General features: G+C 43.6%; 1 protein-coding gene across 2 annotated transcripts in view; it reads left to right on the forward strand.

Annotated features, from left to right (window-relative positions):
* The window catches only part of CSMD1 (CUB and Sushi multiple domains 1), a 1787407-nt gene that overhangs the window by 902891 nt on the left and 858323 nt on the right, over window positions 1-26193 (forward strand). For both annotated transcript variants that reach the window (XM_053598050.1, XM_053598051.1), the window contains exon 5: window positions 20393-20600. In XM_053598050.1, the coding sequence (XP_053454025.1) occupies window positions 20393-20600 (208 nt within the window). The remainder of the gene's footprint in view (window positions 1-20392; window positions 20601-26193) is intronic.

Genomic DNA, 26193 nt, shown 5'->3' on the forward strand with positions numbered 1-26193 from the left:
GCCACAAGAGGCAGCGTGATTGTATTTGTGCCCATTTTGTTTTTTTACTTCAAAATAAGATATATGCAATCCTACCAATCCCCCTCCCTCTGCCCACCTCCCCCCTCCCTCCCCTCCCTCTCCCTTCCCCCCCTATTCTTAGGTTATAACTGGGTTATAGCTTTCCTGTGAAAGCCAAAATTAGTTTCATAGTAGGGCTGAGTACATTGGATACTTTTTCTTCCATTCTTGAGATATTTTACTAAGAAGAATATGTTCCAGCTCCATCCATGTAAACATGAAAGAGGTAAAGTCTCCATCTGTGGTGCATCTTACAAGGGTACATGTGAAACTTAGTAAATGTAGAATATAAATGTCTTAACACAATAACTAAGAAAATACCAAGAAGGCTATGTTAACCAGTGTGATGAAAATGTGTCAAACGGTCTATAAAACCAGTGTATGGTGCCCCATGATAGCATTAATGTACACAGCTATGATTTAATAATAAAAAAATAGAAAACAAAACAAAACAAAACAAAATAAGATATGTGCAGTGTGCATAGGAATTTGTTCACAGTTTTTTGGGCTTTTTTTTAAACTATAGTCCGGCCCTCCAACGATCTGAGGGACGGTGAACTGGCCCCCTGTTCAAAAAGTTTGCGAAACTTGGTAAATGTAGAATGTAAATGTTTTGGCACAGTAACTGAGATAACGCCGGAAAGGCTATGTTAACCACTGTGATAAAAATGTGTCAAATGGTTTATGAAGCGAGTGTGTGATGCCCCATAATCATATCATTGTATACAGTTATGATTTAATAAAAAAAATTAAAAAAAAAAAAAAAAAAGTTTGAGGATGCCTGCAAGCAATGTAGGCAGCAGGAATTAGACTTTCCAGATCTCATCTTTCACAATTTTAACAGTTGGGATTGTGGTGTGCACGATTGTTTTTTGGTTATACTCCAACCCTGGCTACAATCCCTGCCTTGGTTCTTTGATAGATATGACCAACAGTGGCCCTCATACATATCACATGATAAACTTCAGGGATAAACTTAGTTCAAGAGAGCTTTTAACCCAAAGAAGGCTATTTAGCTACAGGCCCGTTCAAGGTCAATATTGGTATTTAGATTCTGCAGATGAAAAATCAAGTTCCGTGAGAGGTTAAGTCCAAAGTTTGAAAGTATAGAATTGGTGGTGAACAGCCAGTTCTGACTCTGTGCTTTCACTTTTACCTCTGAAAGTTACTGTCTTCGGACAGGGGAAGGCAGATTTTATTGTTGTTTGCTTGTGTTTTGTTTTAAAGTATGATCTATAAATCAAAGAAAAATACTAGCAGGTGAATCATAATGTAAGGCTGCTTACTGAATAAATTTCTACCCTTGTTTTTGTCTAAATACAAACATTTAAGATAAACATTCACCTGAATGTGTCAAAACATATTGTCACTATTATGTGATAGTTTTTAGACAACATAGGAAGTGGCAGCTACTGTTTTTGTTTTGGAGTTATACTGATTTTATCTATTATAGGCAGTTGTGTTTTCTTACAAGAATGAATGAGGGCGGTGCCTGTGGCTCAACGGAGTAGGGCGCTGGCCCCAAATGCCAGAGGTGGTGGGTTCGAAACCCAGCCCCGGACAAAAACTGCAAAAAAAAAAAAAAAAAAAAAAAATCCAATCCAAACCCTTGTTTAAAAAATAAACTGTTTAAACTCAGAAAAAAAAAAAAAAAAGAATGAATGATACTTGGCAAGCAAAAATGCCACTAAACAAGCAATAGAAGTATCAGTGATAGCTTTAATAAAACACGCTGAATAATGCATGCTCATATTTCATGTAGAGGTGTCTGAAGCTGTGGCTTTCTTTAATCAAAGAGTCTTCCATAATGTGGCTGGGAATGGCAGGATGACATTTGCTGATTCTTTATGAAAAGTCAGTCAAGGCTGTTTAATTGGAGACATTCTGCAGCTTGCTAGGCAAGCAGAGAGCAGGGAAGACGTAGCCGGAGGGGAGGAGAAGGAATCTAAGTCATGCCTTTTATGGGTGTTTATAAATTCCGAGGTGTTTAAAACACAGCTGTGTGTTATCGGTTATGTTACAGAAGTAACATTATAAAAAGTGAATCTTAAATGATCTGTCATGTCAGGACCAGGCAACACAAAGTAAGATTGAATGGGACAGTCTTCCCATAAGAAAATTAGCTTTAAATCAAGTTTGAGTGGTTTTACACAATGTAGTTTTAAGTACTTTTCTTGCATACATTGGAATAAGCAACTCCAATGTAAATCCTACCAATGTTTCAAAAAGAGAACCATTGAGAAAAATATATCACACTTAAATTGCAATGAACATAGTCTACAAGCTTTGAATCTTCGTCCCTGTGCTCCAGGCTTTCTGCTAAGCACACAGTGGGTGCCGTCTCATTCTCTGCAATTATAACAAGTTTTAAAAATAATCATCAAAGGCGCCTCTGTCAATTAATTTCACTTTTGTGGATTACTTTGAGGTATTTTTTCATCATTTTATTCCATGCAGATATCACCTGAGGTCATAGGGCTGTAAAGAAGAGTTGTTGAGAGCCAAAGTAAATATGTGTCCAGGTAAACCCCCTTCATGGTGACGGGCGGCAGTGTGAAGTGTTGACTAGCAAGGACTTTGTTGTTCCAATTCCAGCTTCATCACTTATGAGACATCTTGGACAAGCTATTTTCCTTCAAAGCCTTGGGTTCCGAGCCTCTTAAATTGGACTGATATTACTTTTAATCTCACAGGACTAGTAAAGATTAATTGAGATGCTCAAAGTGCTCAGTACCAGTAACTGCTATTAGTATCATGGTCTTTGAAAAGCCAGAACGGAAGGGAATAGAGACCACAAAAGCCAACACAACCTCTAAAAAACATTTTCCAAGGCTGAAGTCATGGCATATACTATTTGTATTTTCCTTTCTACGATTAGTATGAAATCACAAATATTTTGAATTTCATTGACATAATTGGATTCTCAATATTGTACTAATTATTAGCTATCTCTCCCCGTAATTAACATAATGAGTGTTTTCAATGTTTACTTTCACACATAATGCTATAATTAGTGTCTCTGTACATATAACATTGCTTTTGTTTCTTCTGTTTAATTATTTCCTAAGGATAAAACTCTAGGAACATTATTTATGCATTGCAAACTTAATGAATTTCTAATGCCACAGAAGTTTTACCAAAATTACCATAGGTTTTGATATTAACATTGGTCTTTAATTTGCTGAGAGTTTGGTGGTGTTAAGATAATGCTCCAAAGTTGCCTTAATTGTTTTTTGATTTCCAGTAGAAAGCAATATTCCCCCATGTGCCTTCTCGGTATTTGTGGTCCTTCCTTTGTTCTTTCATGATATCTAAATCCATGGAATGCAAATGGGATGAGACAGTGAAGGGATTACTGTAGTTGGGGAAAAACGAGGGGGAGAGACTGAATTTTGAGCCCCGCTTCAAGGATTGGAAGGTGGAAAGGAAGAAAGAACCAGCTAATAAGATTAGAGAAAGTCACGAGTACAGTGTCTGTGAAGAATAGCGAATACAATGGCATAAAACAGGGGTCCTCAAACTTTTTAAATAGGGGGACAGTTCACTGTCCCTCAGACCATTGGAGGGTTGGACTATAGTTTAAAAAAAAACTATGAGCACATTGGATACTTTTTCTTCCATTCTTGAGATACTTTTCTAAGAAGAATATGTTCCAGCTCCATCCATGTAAACATGAAAGAGGTAAAGTCTCCATCTTTCTTTAAGGCTGCATAATATTCCACGGTATACATGTACCACAATTTGCTAGTCCATTTGTGGGTTGGTGGGCACTTGGGCTTCTTCCATGACTTAGCAATTATGAATTGAGCTGCAATAAACATTCTGGTACAGATGTCTTTGTTATATTGTGATTTTTGGTCTTCTGGGTATAAACCTAGTAAAGGAATTATAGGATCGAATGGCAGGTCTATTTTTAGGTCTCTAAGTGTTCTCCAAACATCCTTCCAGAAGGAACGTATTAGTAGGCATTCCCACCAGCAGTGTAGAAGTGTGCCCTTTCCTCCACATCCATGCCAACATTTCTGGTTTTGGGATTTTGTTATGTGGGCTACTCTTACTGGGGTTAGGTGATATCTCAGAGTAGTTTTAATTTGCATTTCTCTGATGATTAAGGATGATGAGCTTTTTTTCATGTGTTTGTAGATTTTGCATCGGTCTTCTTTAGAGAAGTTTCTCTTCAAGTCCCTTGCCCACCCTGAGATGGGGTCACATGTTCTTTTCTTGTTAATATGTTTGAGTTCTCTGTGGATTCTGGTTATTAGACCTTTATCGGAGGTATAACCTGCAAATATTTTCTCCCATTCTGAGGGCTGTCTGCTTGCTTTACTCACTATGTTCTTGGCTGTGCAGAAGCTTTCTAGTTTGATCAGGTCCCAGTATTGTATTTTTGATACTGCTTCAATTGCCTGGGGAGTCCTCCTCATAAAATATTAACCGAGGCCAATTCCTTCAAAAGTTTTCCCTGCACTTTCTTCAAGTATTTTTATAGTTTCATGTCTTCAGTTTAAATCTTTTATCCAGTGAGAGTCTATCTTAGTTAATGGTAAAAGGTGTGGGTCCAGTTTCAATCTTCTACAGATTGCCAGCCATGGTTACCCAGGACCATTTGTTAAATAGGGAATCTATTCCCCACTGAATGTTTTTAATTGGCTTGTCAAAGATCAAATAACGGTAAGTAGCTGGATCCATCTCTTGGTTCTCTATTCTGTTCCAGACATCTATTTCTCTGCTTTTGTGCCAGTACCATGCTGTTTTGATCACTATGGATTTACAGTAAAGTCTCAGGAAGAAAAAGTATCCAATGTACTCAGCCCTACTATGAAGCTAAATTATAGCTTTCACATGAAGACTATAACCCAACTATAGCACAAGACTATGAGGAAAGGGCCAAGGAAGGGGAAGGGAGGAGGGAGGTTTTGGTGGAGGGAGGATAATGGGTGGGATCACATCTATGGCACATCTTAGAATGTGTACAGTTGATTTCACTAATGTACACAGCTATGATTTAACAATAAAAAAAACTGAGTCACAAAAAAAAACTATGAGCAAATTCCTTTGCACACTGCACATATCTTATTTTGAAATAAAAAAAAATGGGAACAAATACAATATTTAAAATGAAGAACAAGTAAAGTTAAATCAACAAACTTACCAGTATTTCAATGAGAAGTATGGGCCTGCTTTTGGCTAATGAGATGGTCAATGTCCGGTTCCATATTTGTCACTGCTAGTCATAACAAGTGATGCAGGCACACAGTGGGTACCGCATCCGTTAGTCTAGATCTGGTTAGAGATTTCAGATGTTTCATTCTGGAAAAAGTCTGTTCACAGACATAAGTGCTGCCAAAGATGGTTGCCATTTTGAGTACATGGTTCCTGAGATTAGGATATGCTTCAGAGGGGAGAGATGCACAGAATTTAGGAAGGCTGCTTGACTTGAATGCGTCTTTCAGAGAGTCACAATCCTGCAGTTCAGCCAGTTCCATTTGGTAAATTGTATCCACGTTTTCAATGTCAATAGAAAATGGGTTATGTTAAAGCTGTATGTCCTGTTCATGGAGCTGAAGTTCTTTAAATCTAAATTGGAACTCCTTTTGCAACTTTTCCAGTGAATCCACACATACTTTGTTTGGGAATGCAACCAATGGTTTTTCCACTAACAGATTTTGAGTTGTGGGGAGATGGCAGAAATGTTCCTCCTTCACTTGTTTGATGAGGAGGCCTGATTTTACTTCAAATGCTTTCACATGTGATTGCATATCACAGATGAGCTTCCTCTTTCCTTGAAGTTGCACACTGAAACTGTTGAGTAGCTCTGCTGTCAGAAAGGCAAGGTGCCATTTCTATTCTGCATCATTGAGCTCTGGTACTTCTTTGTTTTTTGAAAGCAGAAAAGCTGTAATCTGTGGAAGTAAATCATAGAAATGTTTCAAAACTCTCCCTCAACTCAGCCAGTGGACTTCCTTGTGGTACAGAACATCTTCATAGGCAATATTTAGCTCAGACAGAAATTCATAAAATTGTCTGTGGGTTAGTGCATTACCTCTAATGAAGTTAACACAGGATACCACAATTTTCATAATAGAGTCCCACTTCAGTAACTTACTACACAGTGCTTGTTGGTGGATGAGGCAGTGTATAGCTATTGGATGAGAATGGTTATGTTTGTCCATCTCTTGGTTAATGTGAGCAATTACTCCTTTCTTTTTTTCTTTCCTTTTTTTTTTTTTTTTTTGCTGTTTTTTGGCTGAGGTCGGGTTTGAATCCGCCACCTCTGGCATATGGGGTCAGCACCCTACTCCTTTGAGCCCACACATGCCACCCCAGCAATTACTCCTTTCTTAGACCCCACCATGTTAGGAGCACCATCAGTTGTCACACTGGCTAGTTTAGTCCAGTCCAGCTCCAAACCATTCACAGTTTGGCAGACCTTTGCATAAATATCCTCTCCTGTAGTTGTTCCTTTCATGCTTTGCAGTGCAGCAAGCTCTTCTGTGATTTCGAAATAGTCATTCATCCCACAAATAAAAATTAGAAGTTGTGTAGAATCATGAACATCATTACTTTCGTAGAGTGCCAACAAAAAATAGGAAAGTTTTTTGCAGAGTTTTGCAAATGCTGATGCAAATTGTCTCCCATTTCTTCAATTCTTCGTGTAATTGTAGGTCCTGAAAGACTCACTGTACTAAATAAATCGGTCCTCTCTGGACACATCTCTTTGGCAACAGAAAGAAGGCATTCTTTAACAAATTCTCCCTCCACGAATGGTCTGCCAGTGCACGCTATTAGCTTGGCAACTTGAAAACTTGCTCGCAGTGATGAAGTATTTAGCTGCTTCTGCTTCACAAAAGTATTTTGCTGAGTTGTCAATGTATTTTTCAGTTTTAATATTTAATATTTTATCTTTTCTCACTTCTCCGACCAAACAATCATATTTACCTTTATGTTGCGTTTGATAGTGTCGACACAAATTGTCTTCTTTGAACACAGACACTATATTCTGGCATATCAAATACACAGCTCTTTCCTTGTACTGCATGAAAAATTAATCATAAGTCCACTGTTCTTTGAATATCCTACACTCTGACTCAATTTTTCTCTTTCTTAATATCATTGTTTCCTAGGGATTCAAATTGCTTTTAGTGAAATACCAATATATATAGCACTCCAAAAAAGAATATACCAGCAATAACTTTGCCCACACAGACATATATAGACTGCACTGCCCATCAATGCAGTCTGATCAGTGCCCATCAATGCAGTCTGATCAGTGCCCATCAGTGCAGTCTGATCAGTGTCCATCAATGCAGTCTTGCCAGTCCACATCATTTCAGCCTCACCAGTGCCCATATGGTGGAACTCCACTTTTACCTCAGGCTCACACTGGTACAGTGCGGGAACAGGCATGATTACAGAGGCAGTTCCTACACCAACTTTCCAGTTCACACTACCCTGTGCGACCTGCACTGTGATCTCTGAACTCGCACAGGAATCTGATTGCAGGGGTGAGAAGACCCAGGCAATCAGATTCCACTGCTGGAAATAAGAAGGCATGTAGGCCTTTTTTCTTCTGAATCGAATGCGAGTTCACCCATACAAGCCTATGGCTGAACTCACACTGCTCAGAGATCACAACAGTGTGAACTGGGGCTTATATAGCACACAACATACAACATCATACACAACTGAATAGCAATCAGAATATAAATGTACTTATTGTCAATTAAATTGCTTTTCCTACTCCTCAGCTGTCTGAAGAGCCTGATTAAGTTCCCATGGGGCCCTAGGCAGATTACCAGTTTGGGGCCCCCATGCAATAACACTGAGAACTGATCATTTGCATTAACACTGATGGCTGACCATTTGTGATAACACTGACCGCTGAGAATTTGCATTAATACTGAGCGCTGACCATTTGCATTAGCACTGAGCACTTAGAATTATCATTACCACTGAGCACTGACTATTTGCATTACCTCTGAGCACTGACCATTTGCATTATCTCTGAGCACTGACCATTTGCATTAGCACCAAGGGCTGACTATTTGCGTTATCACTGTGATGCCCACCCCCGCAGAAACCACCCCCAACCAACTAACCAACCTAAAAAAAAAAAGGCTCTCTGGGCGGCACCTGTGGCTCAGTTGATAGGGTGCTGGCCCCATATACTGAGGGTGGTGTTTTTGAACCCAACCCCGGCCAAACTGCAACAAAAAAATAGCCATGCATTGTGGCGGGTGCTTGCAGTCTCAGCTACTCAGGAGGCTGAGGCAAGAGAATCACCTAAGCCCAGGAGTTGGAGGTTGCTGTGAGCTGTGACCCCACAGCACTCTACTGAGGGTGATGAAGTGAGACTCTGTCTCTCCTAACTTCACAAAAAATAGGCACCCCCCTATCTGCAAAAAAAAAAAAAAAAGACCTTCTAACTTCAGGAAAAAAAGGTCCCCCTTAACTGCAAAAAAAAAAAGTCCCTACCAACTGCAAAAAAAAAAAAAAAAAAAAAAAATAGACCTTCTAACTTCAAAAACAAAAAAAAAATCCTAACTTATTTTTTCCATGGTCCTCAGGCAGCCGCAGGCTCTGCACAGGCAAGCTGGTGACTAGTTGGATCACACCAGAGACTGAAAGGAGACAGAGAGGAGGGGAGTGGGGGACTGCAGCACACATCCCACACATGCACACTGTGGCCTCGGATGACCTGGCTGCTGAGCAGGACAGGTAGCTGCAGCAAAAACACCCACGGGCCAGATAAATGTCCTTGGCGGGCTGCATGTGGCCCACAGGCCGTAGTTTGAGGAGCCCTGGCATAAAATGATACTCAGTTAGCTCTCCTTGGCCCTCTTCTGTATCTGTACATTCAACCACCCATCTCTGTGTAGAAAATATCTTTTAAAAATCCAGAGAATGTTCTTTAGTTGCTGACGTAGACTATGTGGTTAGGCCTAGGCTGTGTCTGCAATGAACATGTACAGATGTTTTTTTGTTTTTGGTTTTTTTCCCTTCAATTGTCGTTCCGTAAATGAAACAGTATAACAACTGTTTGTATGACATTTTCCTTGTATGAGGCATTATAAATAATCTAGAGATGATTTAAAGTGTACGGGCGGATATGCTTAGGTTATTTGCAAATACTGCCAGGTCCTCCGGCAGTCGCAGTTGAGGGACGATCGGGGCCAGCTGGATCTCGTCCCACGGGCTGAGTGGGATGGTGAGCATCGACGGCCGGAACAGGAACACATGGAGCCAGGAGTCTGTGGAAGCAGGAACTCAACTTTATTGCGACAAGCAGCCGCTTATATAGGGCGTGTGGAAGGGGCGGGGAAAGGAGGTGGGGACTGAGGTGGTGTGATGGGTGGTAACAGGGTTGGACCAATGGCATGATGCCACGTTGGCTGTATCTAGGTAGAGGCAGTTTCAGGCCAGGCCTTGCTGAGTCATTGCTACGCGGAAGTAGATGGATGGGTCTACTAGTCAAGATGGGGAAGTTGCACTAGGCCTCAGGCACATGGCAGGGCCCAACAAAATACAATGGCATTTTATATAAGGGATATAAGCATGGCAAATTTTGGATCTGTAAGGATCCTGGACCTAACCCTTCATGGGCACCCAAGGGTGAATGTACTTACTCTCCTTATACCAGTGTAATTTCTCTGGTTTTGATACTGTCCTGGAACTATGAAGGATGTAACCATGGACAGAGCATAAGAGGAGCATGTGCAGGATAACACTGGATGAGCTTTGTGTGTTCTTGTGAATGTTCAGAAAGTATGATAATGAAAATGCCTCATAGATGAGGAAAGGGCAAATGCCCAGTGTTGTTGAGAGCTTGATGAAGAAGAGTAATAGGGGATGGTCCTGGGGTTATGGGCATGGCTGCTTTGATGGACACTCTACCCAGGGCCTGTGAGGATGAAACTCTGACTCAAGAGGTTCAAGAGAGGATGGGGGGAAATGGCAAATATAGACATTCTTAGTTAGTGAAAGGAATTTCATGTAGAAAATCAGGCCAGAGGTGATATAGACTCTGGAAGCAAATGTGGAGCCAAAAGAAAGGTTTTAAAAATGGGCTACGGGAGAAAATTAATGACTATCTGAGAGGACTCCAGAGATGTCCTTAAGGAAATCAGAAGACACCCAGATTTCCATGAAAGGCAGAGGAAAGGGAATCAGCTCAGAAATCACTGAGGTGTAGAAAATTTTGAGTTTCAGAGAATATAGTGGTCAGAAAAAGAGATGTGTTTATTTTCAAGGGGGTGAGAGTTGGGGGGATAAAGGGTAACCCAGGAGACAAGAGCTTCTTGCAGTGACTGTTGTAAACAAGGATAAGGGTATTCAAGGAAATTTCCCTAAGTGTCTCAGGCATACAGTAAGTGGTGGCGAGTATATGAGAGGGAGGAGCAGGAGGGGGGAGGGGACATGTCCTGGGCTCCTTTCATCCCAGTCCCTCAAGAAGCAGACTACTTGTGAGGATGGCCACGCTTGACCCCCAGCTTGGAGACCCCTCCACCCTGGAGTGGCCACTTCTCTCCCCTGAAACAAGACTTGGGCAGAGGGTCCTTAAAACTTATGGTAAAATGCTCCAAAATAATTTAATGAACTATAAATGAGTGACCACTGTGTACATCACAAAGAAAATATTAACACCTGTTTTTAATGGAGCATTTTAATGGATATTTGCCTGCATTTGTCTAAGTGTGTTACAGTGATTAATTCATTGCCCTCCCCATGAATGGTTACCGTTTTTACTTCCATTTTATGAAAGTAACTGAGATGTAGTTAAGGTAAAAACTTCCCCAAAAGTTCATAAAGGTTCATCACCTTGACAATGTGACTTCAGAGTTTTCGCTGATACGCATATTCCATGCGAACACGTCATCAGGGAAAATACCTCCTAGCATTCCAAACTAAACATTACATGTGGCTATAGTTCTTATTTATTTTCTGGATATTTGTTCTTACAATTTTAAAAACTTAGATGAGATTATATTTCCATTCTATACCCTGCATTTTATAAATGTAGTTTTGGAAAGCTACATTTTATAAATGTAGCTTAGGAAATCGTTGAAGCAGTATTATTAATATGAATGTTGTAGATGTTGGATGATCACAGGATGTGGATGCATCATACTTTATTTAATGACTTATCTGTCATTGCATATTTAGGTGGTTTCAATTTTTCTTTATGATAAATATGGCAGAGTTTGTCTCTAAATAATGTTTTATTCTGTATTTTAATGTTAGGTCTAAAAAATGTGTTCCTAGCAACATTTATACCCAGGCAAGGAATACAACAATTTCAGAGTTAAGAATATAACTTTTAAAAGTTTGAAATTATTTGATGGAAAATAGAAATAAGTGTACTCTGATGCCTGCTTCAATTTGGAAATATTTCCCCTTTACGGAAATCAGTAGATTCAAATGTGCTTTTTATTAGAAACCTTATCATTGTGAGAATAGGCCACATCACATAATCCCAAAGCTGCAGATGCTGGCGTGGATGTGGAGAGAGGGAACATTTTTACATTGCTGGTGGGACTGCAAACTAATAAAACACCTATGGAAAGAAGTTTGAAGAACCTTCAAATAACTAAAAGTAAACCTTCCATTTGATACTATAATCCCATTACTAGGTATCTATGAAGAACAAAAAAAATATTTTATCATAAGGACATTCACACTACAATTTTTATTGTAGCTCAATTCACAATCACCACGACTTGAAATCAACCCAAGTGTCCATCAACACATGAATGGAATAGTAAACTCTGCCATACATATATGCCATGGAATACTATTCTGCCATAAAAAGGTAGAGACTTTATAGTTTTTGTATTTACCTGTATGGAGTTGAAGCACATTATTTTACTATCACAAGAATAGAAAAGCAAGAATCCAATGTTCCCAATACTAATATGAAACTAATATATATTTAGGTAGATTGGTTTACTTATAAAGTTACTTTTGCTTTAATAATATTCATTTCTGTTTAGTTAAAATAACACATTATTTTAAGTAATACATTGTATCCTATTGGACTGTTTTCTGTCACTTTATACTTTATTTTATATCTTCTATGAGCTCTTTCTAAATTAATATTTTTCAAATTTCTACTCAGTTATTCCAATATGCTTTTTAAAATGATGTCTCTTCTCTCATCAATTGTCATGAACATTTTCATATGCTAAATGTGGGCCCTTGTAACACTCTAACTGATGGATAAAAGTTTCCATTTCTGCTCAGCAAAGTCGTCATCATTTATAATATGGCAGAGAAATACAATTTAATATCTTATTAGCCAAACTAGAAGATAGGTTCAAAAATAAATATTATGTAAAAAAAGTCAAACAATTATTTTTTTCCCAGGCAAAACATGCTTAGAAAACTGTTTCCTCTGTTGCATTATTGACAAAATTGTCCAACATACCAATCTACATATATCTAAAAATAAAACTAGTTTACTTCAAAAATCATTTTGTTCAAGTACAGTAGTTATGTTGCCCTTCCTCAAATGCAAATGTGCAGAGGTGTAAACTCTTAGAGTTTAGAAAGAAAAGTGTCATTAAAAATAACAAAGAAATGAAGGGCTAAAAATTTCTGTCACAGAAATATTTGTACCACTATTACAGCTGCTTCCAAACCCTGACTTTTCTTCACCTCACTCTGTATTAAAGACAATTTTTTGTAATTTTTTAATCCAATGAGTGGCATGAAGTATTTTTGTTTGCTGGTCTTCTATCCTTAGTACTGAAAGAAATTATCAGTCAGGTTATCTTGATAGTATTCTGCGCTACTTTATGTGAAATGCTGCACGAAGAATCCTAATCTTGCCTATATTTATCTTGACATGATTCTAGCTATAACTCATTTTTAAATGTTCTCTGTGAATTAAAGTGTCTACCACAGAAAACATAACAGTGATTATATGTTCAGGAGAAATGTCCCCCCCACACACAAGACACCTGCCAACTCCTTTTGATTTTTCGGCCTCATGATGTTTATTTATTATCCTTTTGGTCTTGTTTCTATCATCTGCTCCTGTCCTGACAGAGCAGAGACCTCCCTTCGGGGGGGCTGCGGCGTCTGCTCTGGAACTTCCTGACAGAGCAGAGACCTCCCTTGGGGGGGGCTGCGGCGTCTGCTCTGGAACTTCCTGACAGAGCAGAGACCTCCCTTCGGGGGGGCTGCGGCGTCTCCCCTGGAACTTCCTGACAGAGCAGAGACCTCCCTTCGGGGGGGCTGCGGCGTCTCCCCTGGAACTTCCTGACAGAGCAGAGACCTCCCTTCGGGGGGGCTGCGGCGTCTGCTCTGGAACTTCCTGACAGAGCAGAGACCTCCCTTCGGGGGCGCTGCGGCGTCTCCCCTGGAACTTCCTGACAGAGCAGAGACCTCCCTTCGGGGGGGCTGCGGCGTCTCCCCTGGAACTTCCTGACAGAGCAGAGACCTCCCTTCGGGGGGGCTGCGGCGTCTCCCCTGGAACTTCCTGACAGAGCAGAGACCTCCCTTCGGGGGGGCTGCGGCGTCTCCCCTGGAACTTCCTGACAGAGCAGAGACCTCCCTTCGGGGGGGCTGCGGCGTCTCCCCTGGAACTTCCTGACAGAGCAGAGACCTCCCTTCGGGGGGGCTGCGGCGTCTCCCCTGGAACTTCCTGACAGAGCAGAGACCTCCCTTCGGGGGTGCTGCGGCGTCTCCCCTGGAACTTCCTGACAGAGCAGAGACCTCCCTTCGGGGGTGCTGCGGCGTCTCCCCTGGAACTTCCTGACAGAGCAGAGACCTCCCTTCGGGGGGGCTGCGGCGTCTGCTCTGGAACTTCCTGACAGAGCAGAGACCTCCCTTCGGGGGCGCTGCGGCGTCTCCCCTGGAACTTCCTGACAGAGCAGAGACCTCCCTTCGGGGGGGCTGCGGCGTCTCCCCTGGAACTTCCTGACAGAGCAGAGACCTCCCTTCGGGGGGGCTGCGGCGTCTCCCCTGGAACTTCCTGACAGAGCAGAGACCTCCCTTCGGGGGGGCTGCGGCGTCTCCCCTGGAACTTCCTGACAGAGCAGAGACCTCCCTTCGGGGGGGCTGCGGCGTCTCCCCTGGAACTTCCTGACAGAGCAGAGACCTCCCTTCGGGGGCGCTGCGGCGTCTCCCCTGGAACTTCCGACAGAGCAGAGACCTCCCTTCGGGGGGGCTGCGGCGTCTCCCCTGGAACTTCCTGACAGAGCAGAGACCTCCCTTCGGGGGGGCTGCGGCGTCTCCCCTGGAACTTCCTGACAGAGCAGAGACCTCCCTTCGGGGGGGCTGCGGCGTCTCCCCTGGAACTTCCTGACAGAGCAGAGACCTCCCTTCGGGGGGGCTGCGGCGTCTCCCCTGGAACTTCCTGACAGAGCAGAGACCTCCCTTCGGGGGTGCTGCGGCGTCTCCCCTGGAACTTCCTGACAGAGCAGAGACCTCCCTTCGGGGGTGCTGCGGCGTCTCCCCTGGAACTTCCTGACAGAGCAGAGACCTCCCTTCGGGGGGGCTGCGGCGTCTCCCCTGGAACTTCCTGACAGAGCAGAGACCTCCCTTCGGGGGGGCTGCGGCGTCTCCCCTGGAACTTCCTGACAGAGCAGAGACCTCCCTTCGGGGGGGCTGCGGCGTCTCCCCTGGAACTTCCTGACAGAGCAGAGACCTCCCTTCGGGGGGGCTGCGGCGTCTCCCCTGGAACTTCCTGACAGAGCAGAGACCTCCCTTCGGGGGGGCTGCGGCGTCTCCCCTGGAACTTCCTGACAGAGCAGAGACCTCCCTTCGGGGGCGCTGCGGCGTCTCCCCTGGAACTTCCGACAGAGCAGAGACCTCCCTTCGGGGGGGCTGCGGCGTCTCCCCTGGAACTTCCTGACAGAGCAGAGACCTCCCTTCGGGGGGGCTGCGGCGTCTCCCCTGGAACTTCCTGACAGAGCAGAGACCTCCCTTCGGGGGGGCTGCGGCGTCTCCCCTGGAACTTCCTGACAGAGCAGAGACCTCCCTTCGGGGGGGCTGCGGCGTCTCCCCTGGAACTTCCTGACAGAGCAGAGACCTCCCTTCGGGGGGGCTGCGGCGTCTCCCCTGGAACTTCCTGACAGAGCAGAGACCTCCCTTCGGGGGTGCTGCGGCGTCTCCCCTGGAACTTCCTGACAGAGCAGAGACCTCCCTTCGGGGGTGCTGCGGCGTCTCCCCTGGAACTTCCTGACAGAGCAGAGACCTCCCTTCGGGGGTGCTGCGGCGTCTCCCCTGGAACTTCCTGACAGAGCAGAGACCTCCCTTCGGGGGTGCTGCGGCGTCTCCCCTGGAACTTCCTGACAGAGCAGAGACCTCCCTTCAGGGGGCTGCGGCGTCTCCCCTGGAACTTCCTGACAGAGCAGAGACCTCCCTTCGGGGGGGCTGCGGCGTCTCCCCTGGAACTTCCTGACAGAGCAGAGACCTCCCTTCGGGGGGGCTGCGGCGTCTCCCCTGGAACTTCCTGACAGAGCAGAGACCTCCCTTCGGGGGCGCTGCGGCGTCTCCCCTGGAACTTCCGACAGAGCAGAGACCTCCCTTCGGGGGGGCTGCGGCGTCTCCCCTGGAACTTCCTGACAGAGCAGAGACCTCCCTTCGGGGGGGCTGCGGCGTCTCCCCTGGAACTTCCTGACAGAGCAGAGACCTCCCTTCGGGGGGGCTGCGGCGTCTCCCCTGGAACTTCCTGACAGAGCAGAGACCTCCCTTCGGGGGGGCTGCGGCGTCTCCCCTGGAACTTCCTGACAGAGCAGAGACCTCCCTTCGGGGGTGCTGCGGCGTCTCCCCTGGAACTTCCTGACAGAGCAGAGACCTCCCTTCGGGGGTGCTGCGGCGTCTCCCCTGGAACTTCCTGACAGAGCAGAGACCTCCCTTCGGGGGTGCTGCGGCGTCTCCCCTGGAACTTCCTGACAGAGCAGAGACCTCCCTTCGGGGCTGCTGCGGCGTCTCCCCTGGAACTTCCTGACAGAGCAGAGACCTCCCTTCAGGGGGCTGCGGCGTCTGCTCTGGAACTTCCTGACAGAGCAGAGACTTCCCTTCGGGAGCGCTGCGGCGTCTGCTCTGGAACTTCCTGACAGAGCAGAGACTTCCCTTCGGGGGCGCTGCGGCGTCTGCTCTGGAACTTCCTGACAGAGCAGAGACCTCCCTTCGGGGGCGCTGCGGCGTCTGCTCTGGAACTTCCTGACAGAGCAGAGACCTCCCTTCAGGGGCGCTGCGGCGTCTGCTCTGGAACTTCCTGACAGAGCAGAGACTTCCCTTCAGGGGGGCTGCGGCGTCTGCTCTGGAACCCGTGAGCACAGTTTGTTCTATCTCTGGCCACGCGCGGCACAGGTGGGCCTCTTCATCTGCTCATTCACCCAAATACTGCCCTAGGAACATATAGACACCAAGTCCTGAGATCTTGGACTCTGAGGATCCGAACTCTAGACAGAGAAGTCACATCGGCACCGATCCAGCTCAGCTAGAGAAGAGCAAAGCATCGCTGTAGTTGTTGGCTGGAGAAGAAATGCGTGGCTGAGAGCTGAGGTCCTCCGGTCGGGGCTGCCGCTCAGCTGGTGGCGCCCGCGAAGATCCATTAGCTGCCAACATCACGACATGGGCATAAGCCAGGTAACACATGCCCATGCTCTGGAGTGTGCAGTGACCATTCAGCTCCCTAGACACCGCTTGTCCGTCATCAGATTTTCTAACAGTCCAGCTAACAGGGCGCTGGGGGCTGCAGGATGGGGCCCCTGCTCCACGGCCCCAGCCACGGCTGCTGTCCCCTGTTCATGTTATTGTGACTGCACACATTCTTACCAAATGTAGTTAGTAGCACCGGTGTTTGGTCACCGTTGCTACAGTGTTGTCGGAGATGACTCCAGGTAAGCTGCTGCTTCTTTTGTGCAGCACATTCCACTAAAAGGGGAGGCTTACTGTATTCTGATATTCTTGAAACTTTCCTTTGAAACAGATATTTACATTTACTAGTGATTAAGTAACTGTGCATAAAAACAGATTACACCTTTACATATATAAACACCTCAGGAATATAGATCTTCATGCATTAATATATCTGCCTATTATTAAAATACAATACAATTTTAATTTATATTGACTTTATTCTTTTCTCTGATCACCTTATATGCTACAAACGTTAAGTCATCTGTGCAGCAGTATAGACTATACTATAAGATGCCCATTTTTAAGCCTTTCAAACCATGAATAACACTTCAGCTTATAGCTTGACAGGACAAAATTTCAGAATGGTTTGATATCAGTTATTATTTTCCCATCCAAAATATTGGAAGGGGCCTTTGCCAATGAATTAATTTATAAAGCATTTATGTGGTCTGAGAATTTGGGTTTGAATTAGTATATTTCATTAACCATCCAACCACACCCAGCACTGTATTTTGATAATTTTCTGTGAAGTCTCCACATCTATGACGTTTTACCTTTTTATGTATTAAAGATGCCACATTTTTGCTTTGCATGTGTTCCTGCATTGAGATGACTTAACGTTTGTAGCATATAAGGTGATCAGAGAAAAGAATAAAGTCAATATAAATTAAAATTGTATTGTATTTTAATAATAGGCAGATATATTAATGCATGAAGATCTATATTCCTGAGGTATTTATATATGTAAAGGTGTAATCTGTTTATATGCACAGTTACTTAATCTCTAGTAAATGTAAATATCTGTTTCAAGGGAAAGTTTCAAGAATATCAGAATACAGTAAGCCTCCCCTTTTAGTGGTCACATTTATACACCAATTTCCAAACCAAGGGGTTCCCAGCCTAATTCTGTACAAAGTCTGAATAGCAGTAATAGCCGCTGTCTTGTTCCTATGGTGTGTGTGCCTCATCTTGCTTTATGTGGTACTGAATTTGTATCTGCTTTAAAATACAATTCTAACAAAGATACATACACACACACACACTATATGTGTGTAGTCATATATATACACAATGTATATAATCATAAACACACGCACACACATATACACACAAACCCTGCATTCCTAATATCCTAATATCTACTCTCAACAGTCTGATAAAAACTTTCCAGGTCGGGACACTTACGGGCTGCTTCCTGGGATGACTGAGGACGTGTGTGTGCCTGTATGGGAATGCACGGCATACACACACACACACACACACACACGTGCCCACTTGGTACTGACCACACAAACTATTTTCATAATTTTTGTATTGCCTTATATACACAGTTATTTATATCTATGTCAAGTTATGTGCTACTCTTTTTTGGGAAATATCACCAATATAATTTCCATATCTCTAATATTTAGTAATTTTTAAAATAAATCTGAACCATCCAAAAATGGGAGTTTTTTGAGACTTTCTGCAAACAGTGAGCAGGCCTCTGAAAGATGTCACTTGCTCTAGGTTGGCATGCCAAACCGGCCACCTGTTAAAACGAGAGAACATGCCCCATCCGGACTCTCCTGATCTCCGTGGTGTGTGATGAAGCAGTGCATTGCAGCACCGGGTGCTCTCCTGAATGCACCTCCAAAGACACCCACTCTAAAGCTGCAAGGGAAATTCCCTGACAAAATCAGAACTAGATCACCTAGCAGGTAGACGGGGCGAAGGGAGCATCTTGTAGAAAGGGTGGAAAATGTAATACCCCAAACTCGGGCAACGAAAACCTTTGTTCTCAACCCAACCCATGAACTAGGTCCTTCTGAGGAAACCGAAGATCTCTGACCTCAAGCAATGTCTATCACCTTCTAATTGTCTCAGACATGGTGAGGGCAATTTCAAAGTTGTTATGATGCTCAAATTCAGTCAAAGGGAACATTCCCCAAATACGGAAAAACATATTGGAACTTGCACCTCGACTAAAGTTAATGGAAAGATGTCATTTCTTCCCACCCTGCCCTGAGAGTGGTGGGAGGAGGTTGGAGGGGTCAATATTGTGCACTCACAGACAGCTGGGAGCAGGTCAACCAGCTCTGCTCCAGGCAAACTTATCCATCCTGATAAAAAGTGGACTTGTATGGACCATTCAAACTGCACTAATTATTGGGCAGCGCTTGTGGCTCAAAGCAGTGGGGCACTGGCCCCATATACTGGAAGTGGTGAGTTCAAACCCAGCCCAGGCCAAAAATTTCAAAAACCACAAAACACTAATTATTAAAGATATATTCTGGGTAGGAATTATCTGATGAAAGAAAAAGAGTAAAAAGAGAGGAAGAGGTAAAGGAAGGAAAGATGTCTGTAGGCCTTTTAGTTAAAATATGTCAGTTTAAAAGATCTCTCCTATATATAAAGTTTACTATGCACACAGCATTTTATAATGTGTAAGGATTAAATTTAACAATGCACATTTGCCTTACTCTATGACAAACTTTACAAGATCTATTTGTCTTTAAACCAATATGTTTGACCATGTTAATTTATATTTTAAATGTATTTTAACTTTACTAGACTTGTGCTCCTCACTTTTCTAAGATATTATATACAGATACTTTATACTCAGAAACTCCTTATGACTCAATGTGTCTATTTAGTCAAGAATTTACCAAGAGATTATCTAAAATTCAAATTAATAATCTAGGCTTGGTGTAGGGCACCAGCCACATATACCGGGGCTGGTGAGTTCGAACCTAGCCTGGGCCTGCCAAACAAGAATGACAACTACATCAAAAAAATAAGCCAGGCATGGTGGCGGGCACCTGTAGTTGCAGCTACTTGGGAGGCTGAGGCAAGAGAATTGCTTAAGCCCAAGAGTTTGAGGTTGCTGTGAGCTGTGACACCACAGCATTCTACCAAGGGCAACATAGTGAGACCCTTGTCTCAATAATAATAATAATAATAATAATCTTCATCTATCTTCTTTTCAACACATGATTAGGGCAACTACATTTAAGAGCACAGGTTTTTCAAAGACAGATTTCAATGGATTAATGAAAGATGGACACATGTTTGCAAGTCTAAAAATATCATCTACATAGCTTTATCTTCCAAGACTCAGAGTAAAATGTCTGAAAATCTTGCAAGACAGACTCCCAATGTCAGGTATATATAGAACAACTACACACTCCATATTTTCTTTCTTGTTTTTCCTGCCCTAATACGATGCACAGGAAAGATGTTAGAGAAGCTACAGTGTTACTTTTCCCTACCAGGGTCATCCCATTAAAACTCTGATTGGATTTTTAGACTTTGGTGAGAACTAAATTGACATATCAATAAAGACCCATTTTTAGATTGAGGGTCTCAGTTTTAGATTCAGAAAATGCCAGGTGGTAATTGAGAGGCGGTCATTTGAATGCAACCTTGTGTCTGGAAACCGTGCTGAGAAGTGATGCCTCCTCTGCTTCTGTCCCCGCAGCTGAAGGGGCCTGTGGAGGAACCTTGCGAGGAACCAGCAGCTCCATCTCCAGCCCCCACTTCCCCTCCGAGTATGAAAACAATGCTGACTGTACCTGGACCATCCTCGCAGAGCCAGGGGACACCATCGCCTTGGTCTTCACTGACTTTCAGCTGGAAGAAGGGTACGACTTCTTAGAGATCAGCGGAACAGAAGCCCCATCCATATGGTGAGTGCAGGGGCCGAGAAGGTGCTGGGTGGTGGAGGTGCACCTGTGTTTACTGGGCCGGCCCAGTGGGCTCACTAAGCTTCTCTCATCAATGCCCATGGGCAACAGGAGTGTTCCTTTTGTTGCCCTGCTATTTTGTCTACTAAAAAGTTACCTCTACCATGTGACTAGTTACGACATTTGTGTTGGTGTTCAGAGATGGAAAGGGTGTTTGTGCACTTTGAATTTGCCATGTTCTTATTTTGCACTTTTCTAAGGCAGCACAGATAATGGCAACTAAGTGAAGCAAGTGAGTTTGGGAGTGTTGTTTTTTTTTAGCTTACCATGAACAGGTACGTTTAGACTGAATTTTCATTTAATTCCTTTATGGAGCATTCGCAAACTGCTGCATGTATATAACTAAGCATTTCTTCCCCCTCTATGAAGATTGTTCACCAAATCATGTAACCTTCTCTGGGGACGTAGCTACAAAACATCAAAGCCAAACCAAGTCAATGTAAATCCTAATCTAACGTATGCGCAAAATCAATGGAGGGATGGTCGGTCCTCCGGTGTGTGCCCTGGAAGAGCCAGGAGAGCTCAGGGTCTAGCGAGGGACAGGGTTGGTGAGAACAGTTGGTCCTTTACTGTGAGCCCTGGAAGAGCTGAGAGAGAACAGGGTCTAGTCCAGCAGTTCTCAACCTGTGGGGTGCGACCCACAGGAACTATATTAAAGGGTTGCCGCATTAGGAAGGTTGAGAACCACTGATCTAGTCTGGGACAGGTTTGGTGAAGAATGGTCAGTCCTTTGCTGTGCGCCCTGGAAGAGCGGGGAGAGAACAGGGTCTAGCCAGGGACAGGTTTAGTGGTGTTGCTTGCAAGAGCAGCTTTGGCTGTATCTGTGAGTGCAGTTTAAAAGAGAAATTAAAAGTGTAGAGGTTCAAAGGCTTAAATTCTGTCTCTAATTAAGTTATTTTTTCTTGTGTTAAAATGTTGTTTGTGTTTTTCTTTCATTATTTTCTTACCTTTTTAAAACTGTTTAAGTTATGCATTTCAGATCTTGACCTATAAGTGAATTTGAGAATCTATGTATTAAACGAAGACCTTTATTGTTTTAAAATTATATTATCATGGTTTTCAAAAAATGTTTGAAATATGCAATGGATGATGACCACGTTTCAGAAATCACATGGTTAATGTTAAAGGCTTTTTCACGTGAGGGTCTGGAGATGCTGGACACTGACCCTTCTTGGTGAGACGTCAGATCAGTGAGGTATAGAAACAGGAGGCCTATCTGCCAGGGATTTAGTGTCTATAAGTGGTGACAGTTATTCCCAGGCAAGCTTAGTCTATATGAGAAGGGACAGTTTAGGGTGCGGATGACTGAAATGAAAACAGGAGATACTGGACAGAGATGCCCCCTAATGCAACTCGACCCTCCGATGGACTAGAAGGGCTGAGACTTACGGGGGGCTCACCACCCAGCAGGCTCCCCCACATTCATTCTGTTTGTTTTCACTGAAGATGGAACTGGGGCTTAGAGGATGTTTGACATAGTTTTCCCCATTTCTTCTTTTCTCCTCCCTGGTGAGTTACCTCATATCCTCTTCTCTTCTTAGCTTGATCTCTGCCACTACCTTCCTCTGACTAATAAATCTTCCCCAGCTGCTTGAACTGTAAGCACAGAAAAAGCACGTGAGGATGATGTCAGGAGTGTGCTAAGAAGTGTGTTCTCTCTGAAATGCTGAGGGGGCGGGGGCAGGCTCCACGGTGACCAGGGGTTGTCCATTGTCACCGACGGCCTGGGCAGCCCGAGACTGCCCCTATTTTCTTGGCGACTGAGTTCAGGCGGGAAGACTTTCCCAGCTCTCTGGAGTCTCTTTAGGCATTTTCAAAGGAAGTTGGTAGGACAGTTCCCAGTGGGGCCGTTGGCCCTCTGATCCTTCTTGTCTAATAAACTCTGTTGTCAGTTGGCTTAACCTGTTCTCTTTAAACAGTCAGGGGTGGAGGTGCGACCCACAGGAACTATATTAAAGGGTGGAGTTGGATCCATACTTGTAACCTCAGGATGATTCACAGTGACCTGTTTGCTGGGCGCAGAAGCCCTGGCGGCATTATTGGTACTGCCCACTGTTACTCCATCTGCAAAGGAGAACATGGAGCCCCGCACTGGACAGGAAAGGCAAAGCTGATGGGGCACCTGGCAGAAAACTGGGGCATGAGGCCACAGCCGTCAGCTCCACCCTGCATACCTTCTCCTGTTCCCTAGCGGCCCAGTACAGGCCGAGTGTTAATGCCCTGTCAGGAAAGTGCCTTCTGTTCCTGGACTGCGGGTTTAATGATAAAGCCTTGAACAGGTAACTTCCACAGGGACATGTGCCAATTGAAAAGCAATTTATCCTGCACACTGGGTCAACAGGGTTGGAGGAGACGGCACTTCTGTGTGAGTGACATTTAGTGTTTATCATAATGGCCAAAAGAAATACCTTGTCAGGGCCAGACTCGTACTTCTAACAGGAACGCTCAGCTTTCAATTACTCTTCAGTGATGGCTGAAAAGGAAAAGGTGACTGTCCTAAATAACTATGGAAATCTACATGAGCACATTTAAATACAAAATGGAATCATATGAAGTACCCTTTGAAGACTTTTACAGGTGCGTGATATGGTTTAACTTAAAAAGATAATTATTTTACCCTAGGTGAGAGTGGCAGTCTCTGAAATGGTTAATGGTCCAAATCAGTATTTAAAAGATTTATTCATTTTTTTAACTGCACAAAACATGCTAAGAAGCATGGTGGATAGCTGTAACTTTTTCCCAAGCACAAAGTCACACCACAGAGACAGGAACAGTGTTAGGAGCTGTGAGTGCAACACACACACATATAATTTTCTAATAATCTGTTTTTAAGAATATAACATATGAGCAAGGGCACTCTACGAAGCAGCTACTTGGAAAATTGTTAAAAGCAATAATGGGATTAGCCTTATTTTCATTTAATTTGGAGTGAAATTACTGACTCGGCTATGTTTTATGTCAGCGTTGCCATGGCTACGATTGAGGCAGTCTAAATGTGGCCAGTGATGTCATGGGCCAGAATTATCTGTACATTAAGCACAGAGTGATGCAAACCTCACCAGCTATGTGTCTGTCAGAGCGTGCTGATTTTTTTTTGTTACTAATCAGATTCTGATTTGGTACAGGTTGGTTTCCTAACAATACCCTTTATCAGAGAGTCGCCCATTATAGTTTTCTATGCGGAATGAGCAATTATGAATTTTCTTGCAATTAAAAAGAAAATGTATAGCAGTAAAGCCAGCTGATTATCTTATTTTTTTCCTGAAGTGATTTGATGGTGTCGCTTATAACTAATAACTCTAAAAATATCAGGAAGAAAGAAAATTGATTTGATTTCAGCATTAACCTAGCACGGTTTCTAAATTAAGATGTGATGGTTAAAGGGATCGGTGTTATATGCTCTTGGCAGGAAAACAGAAACTGAGGGAGCAGTACTTGTCTTTAAAATAGTCCCTTGTATGAACAGAACCATTTTCCATCTCCCTCTGAGCCATGGTGAGAGTGAAGCACAGGGTAAGAAAGGAAACAAAGAAAATAAATGCGTTTGAAACGGGCCCTTGAACACACTTCCGATCATGGATGTCCTTACATGCATGACTTGGTCTGTCGAGACGGAGCCCCGAACCTCAGCAAGTCTGCAGCACCTTCCCAGCCTGGCCCAGCTGTCTCTCCGTCCTGGTGCCCCTCAGCTCGGGCTCTGCCACGCTCTTTCAGGTTTATTCCCATAAAACCTTCCCTGTCTTCATGTTAGCATGTGTCTGCACCCCTCCTCCATTTGTTCAGGCACATGCCTCCACGTGGAAATTCCCCACTGCCCAATTAATGTCGGTTAAATTAATGTAATGCTCGGAGGGAGGCACAGCCTCAGTGCCGGACACAGCAGGACCGAACAAGGGGGACCAACAGGTGTGTGATCTCCTCCTCGGAAGACTTCAGATGGATGCAAGGATGGTTCTTGGCTGATTTGGATTACACCTGCCGTAGTCTTTCCAGAGGGAAGTCTGTTACTGTATGATTTTTATAAGGCCTACATTCTGTTTTTCACAAACCGGCCTAACTCTGCCCTTTGGCCTTCCTGGACCATGCAGGATTACAGTCAAGGAGACAAATAAGGTTCTGTGGCTGCACTTAATTTGTTTCCCATTAATCCAGCAGAATTTCACTATTAAATCAATCCAGTCAGTGATTTGCTGAAACCAAAATAAAAACTTCAGAGAACGTGATGAAGCTGAGTGAACTTCAAACAACGCTGGAAAGGGTCAATGATGCCTCCAGTGTTTACTCAGCGTGTCGCTTAATTGGTAATTGACTTGGTGTACATTTAATTTCGAATGAGGAAGGATTACAGAGGCGCCCAATGAGTAAGAGACTCCTGGAAATCAATGCTTCTTTTATAGGCGAAAACCCTATATGCCTCTGTGCCCACCTTTCTGAAAGAGTGCAGAGACATAGTTCTTACTTGGCACAGTCTAGGAAAAACCGAGGCTGAACCCTATATGAGCTGATAAAGCCTGGGTACTTTGGAGGTAAAAATTCAGTACTCAGAAACTGGCTATGGGGGCTGGTACGTGCAGACACGTCACTGGTAAGTCGTTTGGAATCTCCACACTGTGCTTTTTGTAAGATAAGTTCTCTACCTCCAGATGGTACAGAGAATGGGTAAACAAGCAGCCCACTCCCCTGCAGCTGTGACTTATCGGTTTGTGGGCATTTGGCTAAGAGCATGTTTTTCTTTACTACTAAATATGGTACTATAGAAGTTTTAGAAGAAGGTTTAGCATTAACAGTTTTATCAGTAGACATGCGCGCTAAGGGAAAGTTAATTAAAGTTAAATTAGTTTTGCTTTGTAACCTTAAGGTCACTGTGTAATTTTAGATTAATAGTGTGTACATGCAGGACGTGCAGGACCAGCTATAAAAACTGATCAGAAATAAAGAAAATTGCTATTTGCCATCAGAGCACATAGCCCTCTCTGTCTCATACTATTTCAAAAAGCGGGCCTAACCTCTACATCACTGACCACCCATTCGGCATTAACACACCGTTCTCTCACCTGCTTAAAAATTTAAAAAGTGGGCATCATCCCTCTTCTTATGATTTTTAACTCTTTACTTTGAATTAATTTTATATAAAATTTGCAAAACTAAAACTGCCTTTCTCTAATGTTCTTGCATATCCTAGTATAATTACTGAGACCAAGAAATTAAGACAAGCAGTTCTCCTGGCCAATGTGAGACCTGATTTAGTTCCTCTGTGTTCTCACTGATGTCTTCCTATCCTGTGGGTCTACCTGGGATCAGTTCCTCCTGCTCACCACTAATGTCTTCCTGCCCCGTGGTCCACCCGGGACCAATTGCATTTGGTTCCCTCCTGAGCCTCCTTCAACCCATGACCGTTTCCAACTGGTTTTGTACGTCTATGACCTTGATCTGGCTCTTGCCAACAGTTCAATCTTTTGGAAAAAATATTATTTTGGAAAAAAAATGATATTATTTGAGAATATTGTGGAGAATATGGAACAATGGCCCCAAACCA

This window comes from Nycticebus coucang, chromosome 7 (genome assembly GCF_027406575.1).
Source record: "Nycticebus coucang isolate mNycCou1 chromosome 7, mNycCou1.pri, whole genome shotgun sequence".
Taxonomy (NCBI): domain Eukaryota; kingdom Metazoa; phylum Chordata; class Mammalia; order Primates; family Lorisidae; genus Nycticebus; species Nycticebus coucang.